Here is an 18,905-nt window from a genome sequence, read left to right as displayed (position 1 = left end):
ATAAAGGAATTATGTGAATACTTCAAAACCATAGGACGACTTGTTGATTTCCAGTGAAATCACAGGAGAATACAAAAATTACTCTTTTGTATTTAAAATATTATTTTAATGATCCACTGATTTAGTCGTGGCTTATCGGTTGAACCAATATATAACTCATTCATCTGATCATTTTGTCGAGTTTCTCGTCGAATCGAATTTAATAATTATGGCAATAAGTTAAAAAATATCTAACTTGATGAGTAAATATAGGATGCCATGCACCTATGAGTATGCCATTTGTTATAGATGATGATCTCATTCAAATTTGACTACATGATCTATGAATATTGACTATTGAGTAATTTTTTTTAAATTGGCAAAGCAAAATATAACAAGGAAAGTAGATTATTATCCTCGCAATGCTTATTATTAATCTATTAGGATTGAATGGTACATAAAATTTTATCTAGAGACATATAATCTTAAATATCAAAAGTGGTCTTTCAGATCAAATTCAAGAGAAATTCCTAATGATCCAAAGAGAAGAAGGATATGGGAGCAAATTATGATGCACGTACCTTTTAAAAAAAAAAACTCAGGAAAACAAAATTTGACTTTGTGCTATACAATTTGGGCGGTAGTCGGTTCCAACATCGGTTTAGGCATGTATTCAGATTTTGGAGCGAGGGCCTGCACTTTTATCATTTGTGGATCCCACCATCCCAGAACGGTTTATATTTGGGTAAAGTACAAGGAAACCTCTGTGATTTCGTGAAAAGACACCATACCCCCCTATCGTTTAAAAACTTCTACATAAACACCTTAAACTTCATAACTAAAGTGGAAATTGACTTGGAACCAGGTAAGCGACCTAGTGGCGATGGGTGCACGAGGTTCCTTCGGGAAGACCTTGAGTTTCAAATTAACAACAATTAGTCAGACTCGACACATATTATTTAATCAATACTTTCAAATTATATAGTGAAATCTAATATAGTAGTCAAATCAAACCCGACACATGTTATTTCCTCCTGATATCAACCACATACTCCAAAAAAGCTAAAAAAAGTTAAGAAGTTTACATTTTAAAACTCCATTTTCCCCGATAAACCACCTACTATAAAAATGGCAGAAACCACATATTTAAGCCCTAGTATGTAGTGAAAGAAGAATAAACAAATTGGAAAAAAATACAAATCCTAAACATCAAATGGATTGAATATCGAAGATTAGGTTCTGATTTTTACCTAAAAATGCTGAACAAGCTTCACGATCAGATACAACCATAATCCAACCTTCCCTTCTTCGTGACCAGATGCAGCCACGCTGTCTTCAAATTAAGATTCACGATATTTCAGCAACGATGTAAAATGTGATTTCACATTTCACTTTTCTAGGATTTTTCTCTCGTTACAAAGAATGAATGGGAGCTATTCAATTCTTGACTCTCTCCCCCTCTATATTATAAATGAGGGTATTTTCAATATTCGACGTGCAGTCGGTAACTCAGCCGATTCAGAAGGTCATTTTCACTTTAGTTATGAAGTTCAGGATGCTTATGTGGAGGTTTCTAAATAATAGAGATGTAAAGTGTCTTTTCACGAAATCACGTGAGGTTGTTGTATTTTACCATTTATACTTTCATGTTAGATTTTCTAGGCTTAATGGACTACGGACTTCTCCGACAAATGGGCTTTATAAAGCGAGCATTCAGGATGTGTAGTTTTATTTTGAATGGGCATACAATTTCAGGAGATGCGTTTCTACTTGATCAATTGGAGTAGCTTCATCTTCTTGATTATTCAATTGGAGTAGCTTCATTGAAACTTTTTAAGTTTCAATGAATACGGTTTGTAAAGTTTGTAACAAGCGGCAGGTCTCATGAAAACTTAGGACTAGCTGAGAAAGGGACCAATACAGTAACTTTTTTTTATCATTGAATAGCAAAAAATTATGATGAATTCGATTCCAATTAGCAATATAATAACTTTTTTTCATAATAAGCCATTAAAAAGGAACCTTTCAACTCTTGTATATTTATGAGATCAAGAATGTATGTACGTACATGATGTATTTGTATGTTTGCAACATAAGTTCATTAATTGATAAGATTCATCATTTTTGATCAATTAAGTGTTATTGGGGTTTTGCACGAGATCAAGAATGTATGTACATGATGTATTTGTATATTTGCAACATAAGTTCATTAATCGATAAGATTCATCACTTTTGATCAATTCAGTGTTATTGGGGTTTTGCAAGCCCTATTCATTGAAACTTAAAAAGGTGGAACTTTAAGGTAAAACCAGCGCTAGGAAAGAGGCCGAACATAAAGTTTCCAAATGCAGATAGTCTTCCTTTTAAGTTCTAAAATTATTGGAAAGGTCTGCCCTGCAAGTCTTGCCTAAGTTGTGGTTAATTAACTTCATTGTCAAACCTAACCACAACAAATACTAGCAAATAGATCAAAACGGTTAACTTTGTAAAGAGGCTTTGGAGCTTCCAATCTACGTTAACCTCACGCAACAGAGCTCGTTAAACATAAATTATTAACACGATTTTAAGACGTTAGGATTTGGCTAAGTACTTTTAGCAGCTGGCTGTTGAGATCTTGAATAGCATACGAGCACTTGCGAGGCTGAAGATGTCCATTTCGATCTCTTTCTGAAGCGTGGGACCAATCCGTATCACTCTCAAACCCCCAAACAAAAGGTTAGATGAAGTTAGGAAGGAAAAAAATTGACATGTCTCAAACAGAAGTCCAGAACAAAACATTCCCTTCTGTACGTAAAAATAAACAAGTTATGTTTGTCAAGGCAGCGATAAAGATAGGGTTACCAAGAATGTGCTGAATTCTTGCTGAACCAGAATCAGCACTCATGGATCCATCTAAGACCCTCAATCATCTTCACTTTTTTCTACCAACATTTGTACTATGTTATTGCATGATCTTACAATCTGTATACACATCCAATTTAGACTATAAGCAATTAGTCTACAATCACTGCGCAAACCAGACATCAGAGGATCATACCACTGTATCTCTGTCGTCCATTCTGCCAGCTCTTTTTCAAGAACTTTTGGAGCATTCCACAAAATCCAAGTTCTTTGAAACCAATGCCGGTAACGATAAGGTGGCTGTATCAGGCCTCTTTCAGTGCAGAGGTGATTTGAGTAACAAAGATTGTTACAGCTGCGTCAACAAACTTCCTGAAGTATCAAACAAATTGTGCAGTCAGAGTTTACCTGCCCGAGTTCAGCTATCTGGTTGTAGTATACACTATCGGGCTGATGGAGTTCAAACTTCGGGACTGCAGTTGCTCCATAAGTCCTGCAGTGGCCAAACAGGGTCTATTGGATTCCCTGAGAGGAGGGATGCTGCATTTGCAGCTGTCCAAGAGTGTATTATGAGCGGTCAGGGATTTTGTGAAGAGACCTGTGAATCAATACATGTAATGGCACAGTGCGATGGGAATCTAGGTGCGTGTGATTGTGGTGAATGTGTTAACACCGCAGTGGAGATTGCTCAGGAAACGTGCGGGTACTCAGTTTCTGGAGAAATTTATCTGGACGGTTGTTTTGTTAGCTACAAATATCAAGGGAATGAGTTTAATGGTGACTGGAACGAAGGTAAGTGGCTGTCGTACATAGCTCACAACTTCTTCAAAGACTTTCTCTTCATAAATTTCTTCTTTATTTGCTGGTATAATTCCCGCTTGCTTTATGCACTATCTTAAAGCAATTTACATGATGTGACTTCTCATACAGGTTAATTCTTCTATGTGAAAACTTTTAACTGTCGTCCAAATATTCAATCTTCTAGATATTAGAATAGTGTTTCAGATTGCAGATTTCAATGCGCTAGATGTACTTACAATCTTTCTGTTTCATGCGCGAATAAATGTTCAGACAAGTAGCCAATAGTAGTCAAACAAGTAGCCCTGCTAAAGCTGAATGATTGCGAGAAGAATAATGTCTGAAAACTTTCACTAAATTGGATCCTCATGTGCGGTGAAAATTCGCTAGCCCTTCAACTTTATGCTTCCAGATTAACAGTAAAAAAAGGGTACAGAACTTTGAAAGCAGTTAATGCTCAATTTGACATATGATTATGCTGGTTTTTCATATGTCAATGATGCAAATCTCTTCCTGACTTGCTATGATTCTTGCACTAACTAATTTTCTGTCAAATCCAACTTTTGGTCAGATAAGGGATCATTTGGACGCAGTTCAAATAAATTAATAGCAATTGTTATTGGCGGAATAGCTGTGGTGTTGACAGGAGCGGGCCTCTGCTATTTCTGCGGATCATGGGGGCGAAAAAAGGACGGTAAGTACAACTCTGTAGATTATCTCAGAGGGCTAATGTCTCCAAATTTGCCTTCCATTTCAATTTTCCAGCAATATACATCAAATTGGCAGCCTTTGTATGTAGTTCCTCACCAATTGCTAATTACAAATGCTTTTTGACGCAGCAGACTATTGAAAGGCGAAAACAAGATTTGAGCTGAATCATAATTTCTTGATGGTGGCAGACTTCAATTGGTTCATGGCTAAGGCAAAGACTGAGATCAACCTCTTGATTGTCAAAATTCAAGAAGTACCTTGTACAACTATTATTTTGTTTGGCGGTAAAGCACTGCAGCTTAATACATTAATCTTGCTTTAATTTTCCTGCTGCATAATTCCTATACATGCTCCATGATTTGTTCACTTGGTCCAGAAATAAATCCAAGAGAACAATGATTTGTTCACTTCGGAAGGCCCTTTTCTTTAAATTATAAAATGACATCACATATCATCTAGAAATAATTATTGAACTCGTAACAACAAAAATTTTATCAACATAATAACCTCTGATGCTTGTGGAGCAGCTAAGTGTAGTACTACTCAAAATCTGCAGCAGTCAATCCTCAATTGTTCAGAAAAGGAAATCAGAGGAAGAATAAAAGGAACTAATGCTGTATACGAAATATGCAGAAATCGCGTGTGATATCTAGTTTGTGTATCACCTAAGAGAATTAGAAATAGAAAATTGGAAGGAAAAAATACACCAAAGAAATGTAAAACTTGATAAACAATCTTGCCATTGAATAACGATGCATAAGTAGCTGATCGGTGGCTGTGCATGAACCTGTACAGTCAAGAATTCATATGTAGAACCTGTGCATGTTTTCTTCCGCATGGTCAACGTGAAGTTTATGGTGACGACGAATCTTCTCTCTTTCTTTCGTCATATTCTTAGACCCGCAGACAAAAGTAAATTCAAAACCTTTCAGAAAGCACGAGAATAATCCTCCTCCATCCGAGGGCCGCCTTCGTTTTGGTCGAACAGCTTTATGGCCCTCTTGATCGTCTGTTTTGTGGCCCTTGTGGTGCTTTTTTAATTTGTGGCCTTCATGATCTTTTTTCAGTGGAATTTGTTCCTCCGATGGCCATTCCACATTTTTTGATCTCAAACTAAGACGATGACTTGGCTCGCTCCAATTCTCAAATATGGAGCTGCCATAATCATCCGCATCCGTGGTATAAAATCCCTTCTTCAGGTTATCTGCAACCTCTGATGGCAAAGGATGCATGACAGTACCCAATGATAAATTTGTTGAGGCCATGCTTCTCGTCCTCAACTTCAATTGCATTTGATTCTTCAAATCATTGCTACCTTCATTGCTCGAGACTACATCATCATTAGACAATGCTTTTTGGCTGACGGAGGGTTGATCTTGGATTTGAAAATCCTTGTGCTCAATATTTTCTTGAGCATTTTCTATGACACTTTCTTCTTGGACGTTCTGATGATCATTCCGTACCATGACCTGATTTTCATAAGCGAACGCGCTGATTTCGCTCCTCAGGGGGCTGTCTGAAATCCCATTGTCTATCAGGTTGACTCCAACGTGAAGAATTCCCTGAAGATGCCCTGACGGGCGACGAATATGAAGAGCAACAGATCGCATAGTTGGACTATTTGGCATCAGAGGAGGTGAAATGTGGTTGATGAAAAGATGTGTTGTTCCAATCGGAAGGTCACGCAGCCATGCAACATTATAGATTTCTATTGTTATTGCCGATGATTCATTCCGAAGAAATTTCTTGTCAACCCGAAAAACCAACTTGTAGTTCCAGGTGGGGTTGGTGTGGCCTTGATGATCGATTCTTGTGCTTAATTTTTGATCAGGGCCAATCCAGGCAACAGCAAATGTGCGCAACATTTTGGAAACTGCAGGAAGGTCTTGGGCGGATAGGATATTGATCTCCAGGAGCTTGAAAGGAACATAATCAAGAGACATTTTTGGAAGAGCAAAACGGTTTGGCAGAAATGGCAGATGAATTAGCTCGTCTCTCCCTGCTTAGAGGACGACGAGCCAGGGGCAGAGATGAAACTAGTGAATCACTTCTATTTGCTAGAGCGAAAATCGGCTACTGGTTTTCCAGAAATAGGATGTCATCTGTTGGATTGAAGTAGAACCCTCTCTCTGATGTCACAGACCATGAATTACAACTCACATTGTCACATACCGTGAATTATAAAAATTTTTAGACACTTATACCTTACTATTTAAAATATTGTAAAGATGTGAAAAATAACCTTTTTTTTATCTTCTAAACAACTCAAATAAATTCTAAATGTAATTTAAAATTTTTCCCCTTTCCTAAATTTTCAAGCCATATATTCAAATAAATAAAAATTAAAGATTCTCAACAGTTCATAAAATTCATTAGATTCAATCAAAATATTTTACATAAAAAGAAAGAATTTTCTCATTTGATAATTTAAGGGCATGTGATAAACATATGAATAAATAAAGGTTGGACAAACACTGAAGTTTTTAAATTATAAATAGCCTCCTAAATTGCAACACTTTTGTAGCAGAAATCTACATTTTTGTCAAAAAATAAAAAAAAAACAACAATATCGGGTTTATGTCTTACTATGTGACCTTAGAGTACCAAATAGACAAACATTAAAAGAAAAAAATTACTTTATAATTTGAAAACATGTTAAACAAAAATTTATTATTTATTTGTACTTTAAAATAGTATATTGTTTATGGTTGCAATTATTATATGTTCTTCTTTTAAAAAAAGAACATCGTCATACTTTTTTGTCCTTATTTTTAACATATGATTACCATACTTACAATTTAAAAAATTAAGGCAATGAAAGGCATTATTGGAAAGAAATTATTTTTATTCTAAAATGAGTATTTTAATCATATAATTTGAATTGGGTTGTCAATGTTATAAAAATTTGAAAATAGGAGTGATAAGTGAAATTTTAAAATGTTAAAGGTGCTAAGTGAAATTATCAAAAATCTCAGGGGAAATTTATGGAATTAGCAGGAAACTTTTCAGACCATAACAAAAGTTAAAGAAAATAGTGGACCAGAAGCATCAACTAAAACCAACTTCTCTAACAGCTCTCGACCATGCATCTTCAATACAACACCACCACCTCGACAGTCTCTCTTCCTGCGTGAATGTCAAACCTGGCCCGTCGTGTTCAGGGAGGTGGATGGTGAAATGGACCCAACAATTCCTACTCCGACCACCTCATCCACCATCACCGACTCAGACATCAGCTTACAACCTCCTGATTTCTATGTCCTAAACATCAGTTTGATATCCGCCCAAGACTTGGCCCCCATCTCCAAATCAATGCGAACATATGCAATAACCTGGATTCATCCTTCCCGAAAGCTCACAACCTCCGTCGATCAACAAAGGCATACAAATCCTTTATGGAATGAGAGGTTTGCATTTCGCGTAGATTCAGAATTCCTCTCATCTGATCAGGCTGCAATCACGGTTGAAATCTACACGGTTTCGTGGTTTAGAGATTTGCTTGTAGGCACGGTTCGCGTACTCATAAGCGATCTCATTACCCCTTGTGCCAGGAATCATACAAGATACCTTGCTCTTCAGATTCGTCGGCCTTCAGGGAATCCTCAGGGAATGCTGAATATGGGCGTAGCTCTAATGGATGCTGCAAACAGAAGCATGCCTCTACGTAGAGAAATGAATCCTTCAGTCAGGGATTATCAAGACGCTTTAGTCAAGAAACTGAATAGTATGAGCGCGCAACAAAAAGATGGGGAGATTGTTACTGAGGAGAATAATGATCAAATGAATGAGAAAATCCATCTATGGCGATCATATAGCTTGGGGAGCGAGTTTAATGAAGAGTTTCCATTAAAAGCAGGCTCCATATGCAATGGTTCTCTGGTGTATGGAAATGGATCGTTGCTCAATGGTTCGACAGGAAATGGATCAGAATTATGTTCTGATGTTGGACCATCAGCATCAATTGTGGCTGCAGAAATAGCAAGGAAATCACTTCCACCCATGGCAGAAAGAAAGGGGCCAATGCGACAGGCTGCAAAAGTAGAATCAGCCGAAGGAAAAGAGATTGGGAACTCCATAGTGGAAGAAATGACAGTTGAGGAAGCTACTGCAAAGGGGTTGAATTCAGGTATGGGGAAATTGAGGAAGGAGGTTTCACTTCCACCAAAGCATGAAGGGAAATTTGAGAGATCTAGGTCAGATGGCAGAGGACATGGGCGAAGACATTCAGATGGAGGCTTGTTTTCTTGTTTTGGAAATGCTTACGGTTTTGAGTTCACCATTGTCTGTGGAGCAAGTAATCATGGAAATAATCCGCATAATATTATTAAGAGCAGATCCCAAAAGAAGAGGATTCTTGGGAGTGAGACAAATTCAGCTTAGGCAAGAAAGGCTAAGAATTATGTGAACAAGTATACAATTTTGCCTCATCAGGAGATGTGGAAGAACAAGGGGAAATGTGTATGTCGTCTCAATGAAAGGAAAAGAGTCAAGGATGTAATTTGCAGCCTACAAAATTTTGTATAATGAATACCCAATTTATTGAACCTTTCCTACCAATGGCCTTACTCTAAAAACATGTATAATTCTGCGAGGCCTATACATTACTCTTGTTAAGTGTTCTTTTTTTTTTTTTTTTTCTTTTCTAATTCCAATGTTGTTGGTAGTCACATGACTGATGTGCTTTTAAGTGTTTGTCATTTTCATTAAGTTTTCTCATTTAAAAAATAGCTACAAATGACATGGATGGTTTCTGTCTATGCATTGTAGGGAGCAGGAAGGTTTAGTGAGAGTTGAATCAAGCATTTGCTAAGAGAAAGGGTTGGCTTACATTAGTTTGCTCCTTGCCTTCTTTTGTTTCCATGCTTGCTCAAGGGAAGATGCAAGCTAAAAGACCTAAAACACTGTCAAGTTATGTTGTTCGTGCAATTACTTCTGTACACTTCTATTCTTCGTCTTTTTTCTCAAGCCCATATCAGAATTATTTCCCTGGCTGAAGCCTTTCCTACTTCTCCAAAAACACTAAAATACATCTAAATCTTTTCAGTTCTGTTAGTTCTTCTGCAAAGGGAACTTCTAGAGCGTGCAAATTTTGGATGTTAACAGACATTTTATGTTACTGTCCTGGCATAGAAACCTTAATCAGCCTGATTGCACACTATATATTGGACCCTTATCACTCTCTCGAGTTGGCGTAGCAATTATCCGTGCATGTTGGAATAATTTCCTGACAATTGTTGGCACGTCCTTACTTTTTCTACAAAAGAATAAACAGATGCCAAGTTTCTCTTTTATTCTTTACCAAAATAGGAAGAAGAAAATTTTCAAACGCAGATTTTTCTTCTTCAAGGAAGAAAAATGCAATATAAGAGACTTCTTTTAAGCTTACTGCTGCAAGGAAATCAAGAAGATTTGTGTATTTCAATACTTAGGTATCAAATCCAAACATGAATTGGATACACAAACTTTGCTACATACAATTTAGTTTCATCACAGCAGGAACTAACAAAAACCTAATATTGTAGTACATGACGACCAGACAATCATTTCAAGTCATAGTACACACCTACATCATCATTTTCTTGTAAGGAGAGTAGCAACTCCCGGGAGTAATGAGCATAAGTGGGAGCCATCCATCAACTCCTCATCTTTGCTCTTGGGGACTCATGCGGACCACCTCCTGCGCCTGATGGTCCGCCGAATCAAACATCTACAGTATTTGCATTTCTTCATATATAAATACATATAACAATGAATCAGATTGATAGCATTGGAGGCTACATCTTCAAAATCAATTGTTTGAGATGATTACAACCTCATGACGACTGTGGAGGCTCTAATGTGGGAACATCTTCACCATGAACCATTGGAGATAATTCCCCCATCCATCCGGTTAAAAAGTAAATTGGTCGAATTCACTGGATCCCATGTTGTGAAACTAACTGAGAATCTAACTCTGAATTGGCCAAATGCTTACTGCTACTCCTCAACCGGGATCTACTCCTCCTACCACCATTATTAGCTCCACATACAATAGTAAACTCACATCCACATGCAGCTCCAAAGCACGAAAACCTTCCGCTGCCTTCATTAGCACTTTTCCGCCTTCTCCAATGTTGTCTTCGTTCCTTTTCCTTCGGAATTTTCTGGTAACTATTAGGAGTCTTGTCACATTTCCCAGGAAGCTCCATTTTCCATCGATCAATCTTCGATTTTAGCCCTTCAGCACTTGCATCATCCGCTGTCCAATCTCCTAGGATAGAACTCCCTGGATCATGAGGCTTCGGCAATGGCGTCGGATACAATCCCCTGGCTACAGCTGCAGCCACCACAGAAGGCGATGGCCCCACGTCAGAATTGCACATTGATCCATTTTTGGCAACCCCAATTTCAGAACCATTCAAATTTGGTCCATTCAATGAGGAACCACCTCTTGTAGGGCCATCGACTACGGAACTGTTGTATACTGAGCCTTCTCCGTTCCCCTTCCATTTGTTTCCCTTTTCTTTAACCTCTGTGCAATCACTTTGCGTTCGCCTCAGCTTTATCTTTTCTTCTTTCTGATCGGAATTATCATTACCATTCTTCTCATTCTTCCGTTGTTTGTACTTTTTTACGCCCATCAGGTCCTGAAACCCCACAGCAGATGCACTGAGCTCTGAATACAAAGGCATGCTTTTCATGTTGTTATCCAGAAGCGTGACGCCCATGTTCAAAATCCCTTGTGGACGACCTGATGGACGTCGAATCTGAAGAGCAACAAAACGCCTTTGCGAATTATTCGTCTTTCGGACATTCTGAGGAATGAGGTTGCTGACCAGCACTCTTACTGATCCAACAGGGGTGTCACGTAGCCACCCTATAGCATAAACTTCGATCATGACCGATGAGGTTTCTGAATCTAGAAACTTTTCATCCACACGAAACACAAATTTATCGTTCCAGGTGGGATTGATTTTGCCTTGTTGATCTACTCTTGTACGCAGTTTTCTCTCAGGATTCATCCATGCGACTGCATATGTACGTAAATTTTGGGACACAGGTGCCAGATCCTGAGCCGATATTACATTCAGTTCCAGGAGCTGGAACGGAAGTGGAGACATTATTGGCCTTGTTCTCGGGATTTTTGCAAAATATGATAAGAAACTGATTATTGAGAATAATCAGAATCAGCAAAACAGATTTTAACTTTTTTTATCAGTAAAAAATCTACAATCAGAATGCAAATCAGAATGCAAAAGCTAATCAATTAACATAATAAACCGAGAACAAGGCCGTTGCATGCAAGCTATTATGGTGCCTAAAAAGAGACAATTAGTTGTTAGAACGGAAGTTCTTCACCCGCCGTCCCGTCTGAAATCAGGACGACGAGCAAGAACGTGAACGGAGAAAAATACTTCAGAAGCAAACTATACTTCTGAGCAATTTGTTTATGTTGTGTTTTTTTGTTCTTCCACCACCATATCAGCCGCTTTAAATATCTGTTACCTTTTGATGACAGGCCATATATTTTGGGGTTGGAATTTGGACTGGATTTTAAAGCTGGATACTAATCATAACTGAATTAATGAGCCAATGACAAGTCAAATGGCTACTTTAAATATCAGCCTACAATGAAAATTCGGAAAGTCAAGTCAATAGCAACTTTTCAACTCGTGGGGCAGGTTGCTGGAGGAGATGCATCAAGATTGGGTTTCATTCAAGGCTTCGAGAAGTGATTTCCTTGGTGAAGTCACTTCAGGGACCTCCGGCAAAATTGGAATCATAGAGAGGCCATTCCTTGGCCAACATGACTTTGAGGATAAGGACCAAAGAATACGAGGATACAATTTAGTCATACCAAATATATTCTGGGATTAGGTTTATAAAACAACAAAAGTCTGATTCAGGCTGTTGAAAAAAAATAAAGCATGATATTGTGGTCGAATCTTAAATAATCAATTGACTCAAAGCAACTGTTGTTGATAATTGTCAACGGTCCTTTTTTGTCTAATAATTTCTTCTTCTTTTTTTTTGGTTATATATTTTGTACTACGATCCGTTCATGATTTTTACTTGAAAAAAAAAAATATCTTGTAATTTTTATCTCATTTGAGTTTTTACTTTAAAGTTCCATGTATTAATAAAGTAAAAATTTTTTTTTTTTTATTACTGGTCAAGGATACTCTTCTATACCATACAAGAGAGAACTATAGGGAAATGAAATTGCTTAAAAGGACATGCTCATCCTATAGATGAGAAAAGAGGAAAAAAGAAAAAAAAAGGCTGCTTTCTTGGGCTGTGTACATAGGGCCAGCTTACTTAATCTGATCCACGTTCGGTTGTCCTACTTGGAAACTGGTCCAAAAAAATAAATCAACTGATATCAATTATCCAAAGTATTCGACAACAACTTTGGATCGTGATTCCAAAAATTTTATGCAGTTCACAAGTAACTTGTATATTATGAATTATCTGGTAGCAGAAGAGAAAAGAATAAATTATAGGATTTATCATTCGAAAGTACAATTAGGATGAGAGCAATTCTTAATTAACTTGATTTGCTATTTTGTTAATTATCATGTTCGAAATCAATGCTAAAAATTTTTACAAAAAACGACACCATTTTATTACTAATTATAACTTCTAACTTGTACACAGTAATTTAGACCTTCTTTGGATTGCAGTTTTTCTTCAAAAAAATTTTAAATTTTTGATAAATACATTTTTTAATCATCCTTTATCTCATATATATCTGCAGTATATTTTTCAATAAAACTTTAAAAAATAACAATCTAAACGAGCGTTGAGCCACTCAAAAAAATATTTCTGTATATCATTCATTCCTTGTCGTTCCAGAAAACCAAAACTTAGCAGCAAATGCTAGAGTCAATTACTCACTTTGTAAATTAATTTTATTCTATTAGAAAAAATTGACAGACAGGGCAACTTTTGAAGACTGTCGTTGAATGATTCAATATATCTTGGCCTCGTTAGGCTGTCGATATTGTATAGGCTTCGAATATACGACTAATAATCAGCATGTGTATCTTATGCAACTCCAAAAGGGGCGGCACTTGAAAATGACGGCCATTCATTTCGCCGGTAAACTATAAATGTCTGGTCTATTACACCGTAGAAGTAAAAAAAAAAAAAAAAAATCTTCTGCTTTTTATTGGAATTATTTTTCAAAACGCCAAAGTTAAGAGTGAAAATCCACAAGCTAAACGAGCCTTATTTATTTTGTATTTTGTTTAATCTTTCTCAACATTTTTCTGTAGTGCAGTATTTAATGGACATTGACCAAGGGATACAATTGACATTGCACCCACCACCTCTCATTTTTAAGGCAAACGTGCATCATGTACGAACAATGAGACCCACAAGAGGATTTTTTATTTTCTTTTTGGGGGGTCAATAGTCAGCTCTGTATGTATAGGTAAAAATAGTTACAGAAATGTATGCCACTTTAACTTACAAAAGACTGGCAATTGTCAAATAATTTCTATGTGCAGTTTTCACTTAGCTACACAGGGAAGGACTTCTTCAGTCTGTCTCATTCAATAGGTTAATGAGTTAGGTATTACGCCCACCTCTTTGACAACGAAGCAATGGGACAAGTGATCAAGGAAAAAGATTGGTTAGTTTTGTTTTACATGGTATGTTTTACTAGGTCTGTCAACGGTCCGGGTCTAGATCAGAACTCGGATCGGATCTATCAAATTATTTCAGATACGGATAGGGATTTAATTCTGTTACCCAGATCTGGACCGGATCCGTTTTGTCAAACAAAAAAATGAGTCAGATGCGGAATATAGTATTCCAACCCAGATCCGGATATAAATGAATTAATAATTTAAAATATATATTTATCAATATAATTTGATTAGGGTGATGTATTTGAGTAAGGTCAATTTGATTTTTTTTTGTATTAGTTAGAAATTAGTTTACAAATATAATTTTTTCTCATTTTTGTTAGAAATTGTAAGTATTGATAGATTTTTTTCTTGTAGACCCGACCCGAATCTGAGACCTGTCGGATCCGAATCCGAATCCGGAACATAGAGTAGAAGACCCGTCGGGTAAACGGGTCGAATCCGGATCCGATATAGTATGCCAGGTCTGAGCCCGGAATAATGAATTCTGGCCCAGACCTGACCCGTTGACAGGCCTATATTTTACCCTCAAAGTAAGAACTCAAATTTTTTTTTTCAAGTGCAAATAGAATGATTCAAATTCAAAATCTCTTATTTATACTCTGTTTTTTGAATCACCTAACACATCCCTATCCTCCAAAGGCCGAAACTCAATGCTTGTATAGTGGAATCTTTTTTATTTTTAAAATTTTGTTAGTTATGCTAGGTTTGGTGTAATTATTTGCAAACAAGATTCAAGAGTGGTTAGTTTTATAATTCTTTTAATAATTGATTTGTCAAAAAGGTTCAATGATGCTCATGATACATAAATCTAACATTCAATCGCATCCTGTCACAGGGCGAAAGGGGCCATTCGACAAATTCATCCCAACGAAATAAGGTGCATGTGGCCTCCTCTCACCAATATATATATACAACGTAGTATAGAACGTGACCACTTGTATCTCAAAAAAGATGTGGAGTATGTTTCTTTAGCGCAGATTTAAGAGTCATGCTAATGGAAATGATGTTTTGACGAAAAAAAAAATGAAAATGATGTGCATGGTTGAGATGAAATTTCGTGGTGATCAAAGATAAATGGTTGCAAGAGATTGTGTGACTTTCTAAGATTAGTTGTTACTGTTTTTGTTTGTGAAATCTAAAATAATAAATCTTAAAAATAGGGGTTTAAATGAATCATGTTGTTCATGAGGCATTTGCAAGAAATTCAATCAAAAATTTGATTCAAACTTTTAGTTGATCGAATTTAATTTTAAGCTTGAGCTGTTTAATAGGGCATTCGAATGAATTTTGAACTCTAAAATAGATTGCACGATCGAGCGTTCGACGAGCTTTATTGAGCAGTCTTAGAAAAAAGAATTAATTATTTTTAATAATATGTAGTGAAATTACAAATACGGGTAGGCAACTAGGTGAAATCTTCTTTGCTAGTATATTATTACTAAGGGGCTAAGAAGTAAATTCAGGGACATAAAAAAATAAAAACACTAATCTCTGCCGTTCTCTTCCTCAAAGAAACAACCGCCTACAACTTGCAATGAAATTCTCCATTCTTTCCATCTGCAGTCATTCCCACCTCCTGGCCCACCCATAGCTCTTTTCTTTATTTTTCCTATCCCTAAATCAAAACCAGCCATAGGTCTTCTTATAATTTCTCCATGCTTGATCGATTGCCCTCCCCTTTCCTGATCTGCTTTTCTTTCCCCTTCCTTTGCTTAGCTTCTTATCACTCTTAATTTTCCTTCTTTTAGTTGTTTTAACCGAACTTTGTTTATAACTAAAATCTTTTATGGGTTTGTGAGATTGATTAATCCTATTGTAATTTATCAAATGGAATTTTTTGTTATTGGTACTATGATTTGGTTTAAGTGGTGTGTGTGTGTGTGTGTTTTTTTTTTTTTTTTGAGATGAGTGTCTGGTTGATTGCTTGGTTGTTGAGAAGTGATGAGTTCGAACGAGTCAAATTCGTACCGTCACAAAGTTAAGCGAGTCGATCTCGAGCCTCCGTGTTCATGCTTGATCGAAATTCAGAAATACTAACGTATGTCAAGTTCGGGTTTAAATATAGCACTACTCGAATTTGATTCGATTTAATTATATTTTTATTTAAAAATAACAAACACTTTAATATATTTAAAAAATTAAAATGAACCACCACCAGCCACCCACCCGCAACCATCCCTGATCACCATCCTCCCCCTTCTTTCTCCCTCCCTCCCTTATTCTCCTCGTCCCTCTCTCCTCTCTTCTCCTCCCCCTTCCTCTCTCGTCCCTCTTCCTCCCTCCTTACTTTCTCTTTCTCCTCCCTATTTCCTTCCCTTTCTCCCATCCCTTCTTGTTTCTAGTCGACCTGGTTGCGGCCAATGCAACCAAAGAAAAGGGGGGGGGGGGGAGGAAATAGGGAGTTGCAGGGCAAGGGAGGGAGAGGGACAAGAGAGGGAGGGGTAGGCCTACCGTGGCGGTGGAGGAGTAGAGGGGCAATGGTAAAGGGTGAAAATTTGTCAAATAAAATTTTATATTTTTAAAACACCTCAAGGTACATCTAAAAAAAATATTTAATATAAATGGACTATTCTACACTAATTATTTTTCACATACGCCGTTATAGTAAACATTTTTGAAAAAACACATCCCAAAAACACCTAATTCATAGAAACATTTCTTGGATTTCAGCTAGAGGCCACTAGACTAGATTTGTTTCATGTGTATTCAATAAGACCAAACAAAAAAAAAACAAACAAACAAACAAACAAACAAAGATGAAGATTTTCTGCTTTCGTACGCAAATATTTTGCAATTATTGGAGTTGACCAGTACCAAGAATATCGATGGCATCTCCACCAAGGCATTATGGATTATTCCCCAATGATTAACACAACACGTATTGATAGAGGTCCCTTTTTTTTAGGTGGTCCTATAGAGGCCTTTTTCATTCTAGTTCTAGCGTATTGCTGCCAAATTTAAACACTCCGTCCTCAGAAGATTAAATTTCACTCCATATATATATGTCAACAACTGGAATACCCAAATGTGAGAAAGTAAGCAACTCTACCAGCTGTTAATCTAAAAAGTTCGATCAAAGGCTGGAAGTAGAAAATGGATTTAAAGTCGACCTTTCGTTTAAAATCTTTCGATTAATCATGGGAATACGGTGTTGTGATGAGAATATAACCTCTACATAGGCCTCTGATCCTCCTCATACAATGACACAAATACAATACAAGGATCCTCAATACCTTAAAACTCAAGCTGCAACCAACTAATCACATGTCTTTAGGCAGCTTTCTTTTAATGATCGAAACGTACGTTGAACAATTATTATTGAATTAAAATAAGGACCACATATATATATTTTAGTTCTCGCGGTACAATCTAAGGCACCTTTCAACGAATCATTAAAGATCTTCATGAATCGAAGCTGCTTATTTAGGTTACACATTCAATGAATCTTTGTTACCAATCATAAAGCTCTTAACTGTATGCTCTAATTATGATTATGCTCATTTTCACCGTTTACTCCAGGAGAAATTGACAAATGAAAAATGGTGATCATCAATCAAGAAAGCCGTGGAAAAGTTTCCATTTATTTTGTCAGGTATTGTGGTGTTGGAGGAGGTTTGAATTGGATAGTAAGATAAGAGAAATTATAAGTAGAAAACTCTGAATTCAAAATCTCTTACTTTTTTTTTAAAAAAAAATATTGTTCTGTTGAAGATGAAGACGATGTATTAATAAGGAAAAAAAAATCACTAAAAATTTATATTTTACCCTTAAGTTTTGTGCCACATATTAGCTTAGACCTCAGGAAGAACTTCTCAAACTGAATTATCATTAACACTTCAAGATGACTCATCATATATTGGCTAAGTAAATAAGAAAGATCATCCAAAATTGTTCAACTCTCCCTTATCTTATGGTCTACTTGCGTGTAAAATTGTATCGACTTTTACTTTCGTTCAATACCAAACCAAAGAGAAGAATTTTCTCCTATGGCTTTGTCAACTTTGGAAGCCTAGAATTTTGTGAAGGAGAATTGCCAGCTGTATATGTCACATTTGATCATTAATTCCCACCTACATTCAGTAGTCTGATCCATTTGTATGGAGTTCATAAAATGGCCTAAAGGCTTGTTGGTTTTGGCACGCGATAAATAGTTTCCCTGCAACTTGTCATGCCAAAACGAGGGAACAAGTATAAAAACAAGAAGGAAATATACAAAGTTATAGAGATATGCTACATAAAATATTATCCCTTTGCATGTGGAGCACAACGCAACGCAGGATCATCCATTAGAATGTAAGGTCTTCGTAAGTTCATGATTATTACTCCATAATAGTTTGGTGTCTGCAAACTTATTTTTCTTGACCTGTGAAGTACGGCGGCGCAATATAATTTATTAGACGAAAGAGATATAAAATTCAGCAAAAATCCTTTTCCCACTTTCGATATCCACAAGATTAGGATTAGGTTTTCTGGTCATAAATTGGCTAAGATAGTTGGCCGTTTGGGGAAGGGGTTGATTGGATGGTATGGATGAAGAGAACGTAGGTGAAAAGTTTAGGATTCGAGATCTTTCATTTATACTTAAAAGAATTTTAAAAATAAATAAAAAGAGAGGACAATTGGCTATTTGTTTGGTGGAGTGTTTTGAAAACATGTTTTCAAAACACTTCAAATATAAATATATGCATTAGGGCCTTGAATTGACTGTAAAAATATGTGTGCCTAAAAACATCTAAAAGGATGATCCAGAAACTGACTTAGAAAAATAAATAAATAATCATTTTGTAGGAGTACTTTAGATAGCTCAATTTTTCTTTCCTTTTTATTTCTCTTGTTAGTAATATTTTGAGTGGTCATACAAGCATGCTCAGCATATGGCAGAACCCCCTCCCCCCAACCAAAAAACCCCCAAATATATATATATATATATAGAGAGAGAGA

The 18,905-nt window shown here is 36.5% G+C and overlaps 3 protein-coding genes across 3 annotated transcripts; 1 reads left to right on the top strand and 2 right to left on the bottom strand.

Moving 5' to 3' along the window:
* The first annotated feature begins 2,809 nt into the window (after positions 1-2,809).
* Positions 2,810-4,653, top strand: LOC113710673 (plasmodesmata-located protein 2-like). The gene is made up of 3 exons (XM_072065345.1): positions 2,810-3,612; positions 4,190-4,312; positions 4,461-4,653. Exons 1-3 carry the CDS (start codon positions 2,862-2,864, stop codon positions 4,466-4,468), a joined length of 882 nt encoding a protein of 293 aa, XP_071921446.1. The 5' UTR covers positions 2,810-2,861; the 3' UTR covers positions 4,469-4,653.
* A 479-nt stretch (positions 4,654-5,132) lies between these two features.
* On the bottom strand, positions 5,133-6,272 carry LOC113710674 (uncharacterized). Its single transcript, XM_027233798.1, has one exon. The coding sequence runs from the start codon at positions 6,270-6,272 to the stop codon at positions 5,133-5,135; it is 1,140 nt and encodes a 379-aa protein (XP_027089599.1).
* A 3,631-nt stretch (positions 6,273-9,903) lies between these two features.
* On the bottom strand, positions 9,904-11,746 carry LOC113709297 (uncharacterized). The gene has a single exon (XM_027232027.2). It carries the CDS (start codon positions 11,427-11,429, stop codon positions 10,242-10,244), a length of 1,188 nt encoding a protein of 395 aa, XP_027087828.1. The 5' UTR covers positions 11,430-11,746; the 3' UTR covers positions 9,904-10,241.
* Between the last annotated feature and the right edge of the window lie 7,159 nt (positions 11,747-18,905).

This window comes from Coffea arabica, chromosome 9e (assembly GCF_036785885.1).
Source record: "Coffea arabica cultivar ET-39 chromosome 9e, Coffea Arabica ET-39 HiFi, whole genome shotgun sequence".
In the NCBI taxonomy this organism is placed as follows: domain Eukaryota; kingdom Viridiplantae; phylum Streptophyta; class Magnoliopsida; order Gentianales; family Rubiaceae; genus Coffea; species Coffea arabica.
Note: the sequence above shows the minus strand (reverse complement) of the source record. Positions and strands in the feature narration are given on the sequence as shown.

Excerpts from the sequence above, each read along its gene's own strand:
- LOC113710673 (XM_072065345.1), top strand. The coding sequence starts at position 2,862 with ATGGATCCATCTAAGACCCTCAATCATCTTCACTTTTTTCTACCAACA. Across the intron at positions 3,613-4,189 it reads TAATGGTGACTGGAACGAAG|ATAAGGGATCATTTGGACGC; the intron begins GTAAGTGGCTGT and ends ACTTTTGGTCAG.
- LOC113710674 (XM_027233798.1), bottom strand. The coding sequence starts at position 6,272 with ATGTCTCTTGATTATGTTCCTTTCAAGCTCCTGGAGATCAATATCCTA.
- LOC113709297 (XM_027232027.2), bottom strand. The coding sequence starts at position 11,429 with ATGTCTCCACTTCCGTTCCAGCTCCTGGAACTGAATGTAATATCGGCT.